Raw genomic sequence first — 10,860 nt, 5'->3', positions numbered from 1 at the left:
CTCTCGTAAATGTAAAATGGCTGTTGTCTGAGGAATGTATTTAATCAAGTACAAACTTCAATATAACTCTCTGTTGAATTTATTTTGCTAATTAAGTAAATGTAATTGTGGCACTATATTGGTACAAACAGCATAGTTGAATTTTTAGGAGGAGCCTCATAACTGTTCAGTCATCATGCCTAGGATACAGCCCTGAACATTCCCTTATACTATTCTGAAACTGAATTTCAACTGCCTCATATTCTACACTTAATTTACCCCGTGTTCCATATAGCCTTTTGTTATCTCATTTTTTGTTGTAGTAATTTATTAACGAAGAGTGTAAAGAAAATTCTGCTAGATAAATTCAATATATTTAAAGTTTCTTTCCTCTTTCTATTTTTTTGTTTATTTGGGGATTTGATGGGTAGAGACTACAGTAGGCATTATAGATGGGACTTTCATACATCACAACAGTCTTTTGCCTTCGTGCAGGAATCTAGAGCTGTGAAAAGTGAAAAGGGCTTTTATCAGCAACAGGAGTCTCTCTCTCTCTCTCTTTTAATAGTATTTATTACCTTACTAGCAGACATCACATGTACATGGAGAAGCTTTTAACATAGTTTCTATTTATTATTTTTAACCTCTTGCCACTGCGGGGGTCATGGTATAGCTCATTGCTGACAAGAGAATACATGTAGGGAAAATTATTATTCTTAGTGAATTCGGGTTAATAATTTCATTGCTATCATCATAGTTATCCTTGTGGTATTGTAGTATTTTTACGTAAAGAGCAGTGTGAGATGCATGTAGTGTTGTCTGCATTGCTCCACCTAAAAAATATTGATCCTGTTTGGTCCCTCCCATTGTTTTCCTTGAGGAAGAAAGATCAGATAAATAAAGTATGCCCAAATAAATTAGGTACATACTTCAAACCACAAAAAGAAAAAGAATCAACCTCTTATGATTGTATTTTTAAAAATAATTTCTCAGCATTACACTGGGACACTTGTCAAAAGTCAGACAATGGTAGTATGTGTCTTAGTGTTGTGCGATAGTACAAAACATTAATAAATCATGTTGCTAGAGCATAAATTAGACTGCCCAAGAGCCAGCTTTGGAGCTCACTGAGCCATGTACAATTTTAGGATCTTTTGAATCACATTTGGGATAGGGTGGGGATGCAAATTAGCGTAAAGTACAAATGCAACTTCTAACAGCCCCAACAGAAGGCCACTGTGGTGGGGTGGGGTGGGGTGGAGGGTTGGGGTATGGAGACGACAGAACAGAATGCGTTCTTTTAAATATATGAGAAAATTAATTTAACCTCACCCTTTGTAAAAGAGAGTGATTTTCTTCTTTCTTTTTCATATGTAAGAAGGTAGGGATGGAGGGAATTAAGGAAATAAATAAAACCGAACAGCCAAGAGGAGCTGGTCTGTTCAGAATGAAGTATTAGTAATTTCCTATAATTTAATCAGACCAGATCCCAGAACAAGATAATGAGAGCGTGACCTACAAAAGAGAACTTTTTGGAAGTTAAAAGGTTTTCTAGCATGAGGTTTCATAAGCCATGTGATTTGTCATGAAGCACCATATATGAGACTTTTTTTGTTTTACCCCTCTTGAAAGAAATCAAGATCTAGACATCAGTTCAGATGTCTATGAAGAGGTAATTTGGCTTATGCCTAGAATCCCTTCACAGTTATGTTTTAGTTACGCTGCACAGTCATACTTGAGTGTATTTTGTAAATAATGATGATGTGCCCTGTTTCTGATGTACCATTTTCTGCTGCCTAGTTTGCCAAGTGTAGTACTGTAATGCAAACCATTTAGGTGTAAGTGTTCAAAACACTTCATGGTGTAAGGAGGCTGAAAGATCTCCTGATATATTTTATAAGAAAATGTTTGCAAATGCCTAGACTTCAAAGTAGCTAACAGTACATGATGAACCCCAGTTTGAGGGTTTTCTCTTTTATTTTTTTCTCCTACAAGCAAGTCTTTTATTTTCATGATAAGTTTGTAAATTAAATTTTTATGGTATGAAAGTACAGTACATGACTAGATGCTGAAGCAAAAAGTCCCAGGTAGGTGAATATTATCATTCCCTAAAGCCTACTTTTAGAGGGAATTTCTTCTACTAGAAAATAGTTTCATAAATTAAAATAATAAAACTTAGGCTTGATTCTGATCTTAGATACATGTTGCTGAGTATCTTGTAAAATCAGCTACTGGATCTACACACATGCAGTGCAGTGTAGCTGATTTTACAAAATGTTCAGTGATACACACCCAGAGATCTGAGATAAGAATATGTCCTTTATTTAGTAGCTTTCTTTTCACAGATTGACTGAGGGTCATAGTTAAATGCAGTAAGTGTTATGCTCCCAAGAGGCAGTTTTTCTTTTCCAGATGTATCTGTGTCAGCATGAATAGTCTGACTTCCTCTTGGGTCAAGACACTAAAGTTTTTTGGGTGCTTAATTCCAATCTCAGTCAGCTCAACAGAGGTGCAATCCTGGCCCTTGAAGTTCTTCCTACCCTACAGAGGATTTCCTGCTGTGCAAGGTGATTCGATTGAATAATAGACTCCCTGGTTAAAATAAACAAAATAAAATACTCCTTTTCTGCAGGACAGGTTGAATTTTAAGACTCCAGACTGAGAACCAAAGAAGAGGAAAAAGCAGACTTCATGAAGCAGGGCCTTTTCTCCTTTTGCACCAACACTTTGTCAGCACAAATGGAGTGGGAGAGTGGGTAGAACTGATGAAGACCCAAGAAGAGAAGTTAGGTGTTAGGACAAACTGTTTACAAGACCTGTGAGGAAACCAAATTCTCTTTTCCTTTGCTCCCTCCATCCCTGTCTCAAGTGCAGAAAAAGAGTAAGAATCAGGCCCTCAGTCACTAGTTGCCAGGTCTGCCTTTGAGATAGTGACCTAGATGTGAAATGTTCTGCCTGTAATTCAAAAGCCAGAGAAGACACTGGAACTTGCACGTAGGCTCCCATTCCCTATATCTGAAACGGGAGCAAATTCAAGGTCAAGGAAGGAGCTGGGAGAGGGCTCTTCAAACTTGTCAGTCCGGAGGCCTGGGACGGAGACACCAGTAGGCAGCAGGAGCCAGGTGAAGGGAAGCCTCAGCTGAGCAGGGCCCTAGCCCTGGAGGAAGGGGTATAAGGATGGCAAAGCCTGGAGACAAAGGCTAGACAAGACTTTGAGACTGGCTTGCTTTGAGCTGTTCTGAATCTTTGTTTCTATGTTAATAAAGAAAAGCCCAGATCAAAGGAACTGGAACAGTGCACCAATGCAGTTGTTTGGGCTACTATTTCACTCTTCTGGCTGGTGGATCAGCCTGACAACTTACAAGAACATTTACCACTTACAGTAGAACTTCAGAATTACAAACACCTCGGGAATGAAGGTTGTTTGTAACTCTGAAATGTTTGTAACTCTGAACAAAATGTTATGGTTCTTAAAAGTTTACAACTGAACATTGACTTAATACAGCTTTGAAACTTTATTATACAGAAGAAAAATGCTGCTTTTAACCATCTTAATTTAAATGAAACAAGCACAGAAAGTTTCCTTACCTTGTCAAATCCTTTTTTTAAAATTTCCCTTTATTTTTTTTAGTAGCTTACATTTAACACAGTACTGTACTGTATTTGCTTATTTTTTGTCTCTGCTGCTGCCTGATAGTGTACCTCCGGTTCCAAATTAGGTATGTGGTTGACCGATCAGTTCTTAACTCTGAGGTTCTACTGTGCTACACATTCCACTTGTAATGTAACTTCTTCCACCTTTGCATTTCTCATATTCTGGGTCCCTTACCAGTCCCCAGTGTAAGATAGAGCAACCTTAGGGCTGCTCTAATTTATATTCTGCTTCCCATGGGCCCAGAACCAGTGCATTCTAAGCTTACTCTGATTCATCCCCGTTCCTGGGAACTGACATAGAACCCTTTTGCCACTACTACACTGAAAAGGGAAACCCTCTGCACAGGGGCTATTCTGAGGGGGCCTCTTCTGTACACTTTTAATGTCCCTTTACACTGGTGTAAAAGGGCCTTTGCAAAAGTGTGAATCAGACTCTTGAAATCATTGCATTTGAAGGCAGTTTAGCGGCCTGTATGAAATGAGTTGGTAAACTCAGTAGTGTTCCTAAAGGAGAAGTGTGCATATATATTTTTTAAAAGATCACACTTGGCACACTTGTTGACTATCTCAGCAGAGAAGCCAAAGACTGGGCATGGAGAAGAAACTTCCCTCGCTCCTTGATGTGGTCCTCCAGGTCAGAGTTTAGATGCGTTGTTAGGGCAGGATGGAGAAATGTATTGCTGCTGTTTATGCGGTACCTGTTCTGTGGGTAATCACAAGACTTTATTTTCCTGTACCAACAAGTTGGGATGAAATCTACATTCTCTTTAAAATAAAACAAGGTTTGAGGAAAGAAGGTCTTTTATTCAGTCCTAGAATGTTGATTATATGACCTCTGACCTCTGTCGAGGGTCGAAAGCTGGGGCAGTGTCTTAAACAACATGTTGAAGAGTGAGCAATGCCTATTCCGCATGGAGAGGACTGCTTCACTGTTTTAGCCTATAACTATGAGTAGCTTCCTAATCCTCTCTTGTTTGGCTCTGCTTGTTAACCCCAAGCAATCCTCTCAGGAGCACAGAAAGCAGCTGTCTTTGGTAGAAAACACAGCACGACAAAACAAACACTTCTTGAAATTTCCCATAGATACGTACCAGAATGCCTTCTTTGTGGGAAAAATTAAAAACACAAAGAATATAATTTACCATGTTCTAATCTGACTTTAGGAAAGAGAAAAGTCAAATTACAGTGAGATAGATTTCTGTGACATTTATAGCATATAGGAGTAATTTCACCATCAAGAGGCAGGAACACAACAACCTGAAACCTTTGTCTCTGAACCCAGGGGAATGCTACCAGACTTAAAGTACCATGAGTGAGTAGGAGAGAGAACAAAAGTAACTATTTTAAATGGTAAATCAGATTCATATTATTTACGAGAAATATAGCAGAAATTAAATATAGCAAAATGAAATACAAACCAATTAAAAATAAAAATCTCTGTGACCTGATGTCACCTGTTAGGCTCGAGTATTGCAGTGCATATGGTATATGAGATCACCTTTTACTTTGTGACCCCTTGATAGAGGACGTGAGCACAATAGGGATAATTAAGGACACGTAGCAGCTTGAGCTTGTTTTGTTTATCTCAGCCTAAATACTATGGTAACAAGGTTTTTTAATTGATTTCCTTGTTTGTTTTATTAGACTAATCACTTGAACAACCATTATAAAGCTAGTCTCTAGCAATAGCTCCAAATACTGTAGTAGCACTAGTAAAATTTAGTGTTTTGAAACATTACTGTAGAAAACTGTGGTGTTTTTTATAAAAAGGAAACAATTAATTACAACATATGCTCTATAGCTACTTTTTAAACTTTAAATATTTGAATAATATAATTTCACTGAATTCAAATTAACTTTTATTTTTAAATTACAACTTAAAACTAACAGTGTTGTCAGCTATGGGCCAGATTCACAGGCTCACTCTGCTCCCTTTGCACTGCTAAAATGATGCAGTGGAAGCTGCTTGTGTGTTCCTAGCTGGAGATGGCATTGGGGAGTTCCCAGTGGGTCGAGATCCACCATAACTGTCTTTTATTTCTCCATCCTTCTACAGCCCAGTGTAGGGAGTGTGTCAGGGCTGGAAAGTGGTAGAGAGGAGGGTGTGGTTAGAGCACTCAGCATTCCAGGTATCGGCAGCTAGTAAGTCATTGCCAGCTGACATAGGTTAGAGCAGTCCCTGGGCCTAAACAGAATGTAAAGTGATACCTCAGTTTTGGGAGCTTTCTGGGTCAGGCGCAGTGCCAACTAAGATGAACTTTAAGGTTCATCTGGACAACTCACAGGACAAAGGGGCTTTAGCTTTCAGGGGTTCTTGTTTTTCCTCTGGATCAACTAGGAACTTCTATTGAGAGGCTACCCTTGCCCCTGGGGCTAACATGTTGCAGGCTTCTTTTCTTTGCCTCTGGCTTAATCTTTGGTTGATATTGCTATACTGACAAGAACCTCTCTGAATACAGTGGGGGTCAGGAGAAATCTGCTCCCCTGTTTTCCTCCTCTGCCTCTCCTAAAAGAGTTAGAGTATAATAACCACTTGCTTCATTCCTGCAACTGATTATAAATCTTGTTCTGTTTCCATCTCTGGCCAATGTTCATGATATCTTTTCTAGACCAGATGGAGAAGACATGGCATGTGATATTGACCAGTCTTTCCCTACAGATAAGGAAGCTGCATCATCATCCTTTCCTCCTCTTGATAATATTTCATCATCAGTGCCATTTCCTGATGACTACAACCTGTTTCAGGAATTGATAGTTCGAATGAGAAATTATTTGGAACTGGACACTACTATAGTTCAGGAGAAGACACATTGTTTCTTTAATGTCTTGAAGACTGAGGAAAAGATGAAGATTACCTTTCCCATTAATGAAGGCATGTAAAACCCTGCTTGAGATATCTGGTTGACTCTGGCATCTGTGGTCATCAAGAAGATCGATCAGTTATACAGTAACTCCTCACTTAACGTTGTAGTTATGTTCCTGAAAAATGCAACTTTAAATGAAATGATGTTAAGCGAATCCAATTTCCCCATAAGAATTAATGTAAATGAGGGGGTTAGGTTCCAGGGAAATATTTTTCACCAGACAAAAGACTATACATACACACACACACACACACACACACACACACACACACACACACACACACACAGTATAAGTTTTAAACAAACAATTTAATACTGGTACACAGTGATGATGATTGCGAAGCTTGGTTGAGGTGGAGGAGTCAGAGGGTGGGATATTTCCCTTACTGCTAAATGATGAACTGGCAATTGGCTGAGCCCTCGAGGGTTAACTCTCTCTCTACACAAGGCAGCAGGAATGGAGGGAGATATGCGCATTTCCCTTAAGTACACTGCCTTGTTAATTAGATCAGCTTGCTGAGACGCAGCTGCTGCAAGCTCCCTGTCTGTCCCCCCTGCTCTATGGAAGGTGGGGTAAGTGGGGTGCAAGAGCAGGGGTGAGGGGTACACCGTGACATTAGCCCCCCTCTTCCTTCCCTCCCCCCTGCACAGGAAGCAGGAGTCTCGGGGAGCATCTCGAAGGCCGAGGGCAGGAGCAGCACATGGCAGTGGGGGGAGGGACACAGCTGAACTCCAGGCAGCTGCTGTACAGGGAACTTAGGGGGCGGGGAGCTGATTGATAGGGGGCTGCCGGTCCACCCTGGTTCTAAGCCCCCACCAGCTAGCTGCAAGGGGCTGCTCTTCCTGCAAGCAATAGACAAAGCAGGCGGCTGCCAAACGACGTTAGAAGGGAGCATTACACAACTTTAAACGAGCACGTTCCCTAATTGATCAGCAACGTAACAACGAAACAACGTTAACTGGGACGACTTTAAGTGAGGAATTACTGTACCAGGTCCTCCTTCAGCTTTCTTCACTCACCCACCCATCTCGAAGGGCTGTTAAGTACTATGTCATCTGAGAAAGAGGCTCAGAAGAATGATTTCTTAGGCAGAAAGATATACTCCTCGCTTACTCTGGGAATTCAAGTTGCTAATTATCAGCCCATCAGGGCTAGATACCAGAACTTATGGATCTGGATGTTTCTCTTCATGATCTTCTCTTTGAGGAGCAGGGGTAAGTAGTGAAGGGCATTGACCTAACAGGTTCAAATGGTTTCTAGACTTGTTTGATGAACATTTTACAATGTTTTTGAAACCTCTTCAAGGGCGTTTGCTCAGGTGTCACTCTTCAAAGATCTTTCTGGCTTAAATCATCCAGTCTTTCAGCTGGAGTGCCGCCAAGCTAGAAGTTCTCCCCTTAAAAGGAGAGGGTCTTCTCAGTTCTAAAACAGATGATTTGTTTGAAAGATAAAAGAAACCATATATATTGCCAAGTCTCTGGGACTGATTCATTATATTTAGAAGGAGAAGAGCATTATTTCATCTTCTTTCAGATTCCAGAGTCAGTACAGACACTTTCCAGGAGTTCTAGATTCACCAGCAACTGAGAAGATAGGGTAGAGTGAAGTTCATTTCAAAGATGAAGTTCTTTTTCAGCTTTCAGCTCACTCATCTTCTGCATCTGTTCAGCCACAAATTTGACAATTCACCCTGAAACCTAGATCTGTTCTCCACTTCTAGGCTGGGACCATATCTTTGTCTCATTTGTGCAGCATCTAGTACAATGGAGCCCTGATCTTCAGGTGCCCCTACATTAAACCTTTGGAATTGTACAGTTCTTTAGACTCCCACAAGTGGGAATATGCAGAGTTCCCCCTGGAAAAGAAACCAGTGATTACAGTTCTTTGAGAGTGTTGCCTCAGAGTTCTACCCTCACATAGGACTTTGGGATGTAGTACAAGGAACTGAGATGGCGGGGGACTGCATGGCCCTTTTATATATCATTGGCTGCACAATGGGGCACTGATGCAGAACCAGTAGGCACTGCTTCTGTGGAAGATTCTTGTAGCCCACTGGTGCTACGGGCAGGAAAGGTGCAGATGACAAAAATGTAAATATGCATAGACAAAATTTTCAAAGAATACTTGTGAGTAATCTTTATTTTCCAAGACTACAGCTTTGTTTTTAGAATCCTTTTTTAATAAGCAAATTGTAATTCTATTTAGCTCAATTAAGGATCTCCTGGTAATTTAAACAATTGTTTTTTCAATGCACACATCATCTTGTAACAGGTATTGGTAATGTAAGGATGAAAACATTTATATAAGAAGAATAAAAGTCAAGGAAGCAGATAATTGACCAATTTATCAACCTTAGCAGACAATTTTTTCTGATAACATTGTGGCAGCTATGGTAAATTTACTTCTGATTGCTTAAGGGGACAGATCCTATATGGTGTGAACAACACATAACAGCAACCCCTTCAAATGAATGGGTAAAGGATCAGGTAATCAGGCTGTGCAACTTTGGTTCCTAGATCGGCCTTTTGGCTAATGGTGTGTCCATAGGTGCTGGAAATAGGGCTGCTGAGGGTGAAGCAGCACCCTCTGGTTTGAAGTGGTTTCCATCATGTACAGGATTTACAGTTTTGTTCAATGGCTTTCTGCACTCCCACTATAAAAATTGTTCCAGCACTGCTGGGTGTGTCCTTTTGAGGAAAATTTAAAATGATCCTGCTCTGCTCAATTAATAACTCCAGTGCTTTACTGCCTTTTCCAATAGTCTTTAAACCAATTTCAGGCTTTCAATGGCTTTCAGAATTATTGTGATAACTGAAGTGCATTTGGTAGACCTTGATAATAAGTTGCAGTTATGATCAGAGAACTCTTAGCTTCATTGCAAATTGTTTGTGTGCAACAAGGCATGCTTATATACTTTTCTTACTTTTAGTCAGTCCTTTGTGCCATCTGAACTGACACTCACAACTTCCTCTTGTCCACCCTCTTTTTCAACTGGAAGGGTGACTGAAATCTAGTTGTCCTGACGACCCTGGCAGGTTTAAATGAGTGGCTGCACTCAAATAAGTTGCATGCATTGAGGTGCATTGAAGTTTTATTAATCTATAGCCTAAACAAATCACTTTAGTCTTGGCTGCTCTAAATTGCCCAGTACATAGAAGTGTGCTTATGCCTACTTTTGGCTGTAGGACCTGAAGGTGTGGCAAGGATTGCAATACATTTTAGGTGACGGAAGATGCACTTTGTTTCAAGAAGCAGTGAAAACAGCTATTGGTGCACCCATTTATGGAGCATTGGCAGGCCCCATGCAGGCTCTAATTTAGATGAAGTCAGAGACAATTGAAGGCACTGAGAGAATAGGCAGGAGATTCTGGGGAGTAAGATTTTGGTGAAATCAATAGTAGAAATATAGATATTGTGCAAAACAGATTGGACCACCAGTTTTTATCTGATGTGGCTATCCAGTTAAGTCAGGATTAGAAGGCAAGATGTTCTTGCTTTTTTATTAGAATCAGAACTTAGAAGACACATTTTGCATAAATAGTACGTACACTAAACACCCCTCTCCAGTCTCTTCTCAGAAGGTCCATTTCTCGTGAATGGCCACTCCATAAAAACTAAGCTGCATAGGAACTCTCCCTCTTCTTTTGGTGTTTTCCACAGCCTTGACAGGAAGGTAGAATATAGTAACCTTAAGATCGATGCCTTGATCTATCCTGTTGGCAGATACATCCTCCAAAACATGTGTTTGGCTTGGGGAGTGAGCATGACAACTCCACAGCACCATTTACAAAATTGGCTTACGGATTTTTTAAAAACAGGAGGGAAATGTTGCTGGTATTACTTGAGCTGTTCAAGGCAGGGGCCTACCTGTCACCGTTCTTTCCTCTCCAAAAATGTGGATGTTCCATTTTCTGAGCCCTCTGACTCAGATTGCTATATTTAAGTCTTGTCTGGTCTCATGATCATTCCTCCTTTAAATCTCTGAGCTCCTCCCTCCCTCCCTCCAATGCATTGTCCTTCAAGGGATAAAAGAAATCCCTAAGATCAAAGATCATTGTTCCACCCCTTTACCTTCACATATCCTAAGCATGTGGTATGGTTCTTCCCATTTCATCAAATAGAAGTATTCCCCCTAACTAGATTTCACATTCCACAAGCCTTAGATAAAACTGCATGCTGCTTTGCTGGTCGACACTATGGTGATACCTTCACTAAACCCTATTTTCCTCATTTGCTGTGTCTAGGGAGGACAACACACTGATAGCACCAAGGGATCTTGTCTGAACAAATTTGTGGTTATGACTGTCTTTAGTCTAGGGTCTCTGAGGTGGCAGCCCCTTCCTTAGAATCTGGCCATTGTGC

General features: G+C 40.4%; 1 protein-coding gene across 1 annotated transcript in view; it reads left to right on the top strand.

The window, feature by feature from the left end:
- Positions 1-6,258: 6,258 nt before the first annotated feature.
- The window catches only part of ZNF827 (zinc finger protein 827), a 126,169-nt gene continuing 121,567 nt past the window's right edge, over positions 6,259-10,860 (top strand). Inside the window, exon 1 of the mRNA XM_026647826.2 lies at positions 6,259-6,505. Within this exon, the coding sequence (XP_026503611.1) occupies positions 6,259-6,505 (247 nt within the window). The remainder of the gene's footprint in view (positions 6,506-10,860) is intronic.

This window comes from Terrapene carolina, unplaced genomic scaffold, assembly GCF_002925995.2.
Source record: "Terrapene carolina triunguis isolate 2854851 unplaced genomic scaffold, T_m_triunguis-2.0 Scaffold66, whole genome shotgun sequence".
Taxonomy (NCBI): Eukaryota; Metazoa; Chordata; order Testudines; family Emydidae; genus Terrapene; species Terrapene triunguis.
This window is presented reverse-complemented; position numbering and strand designations above follow the sequence as displayed.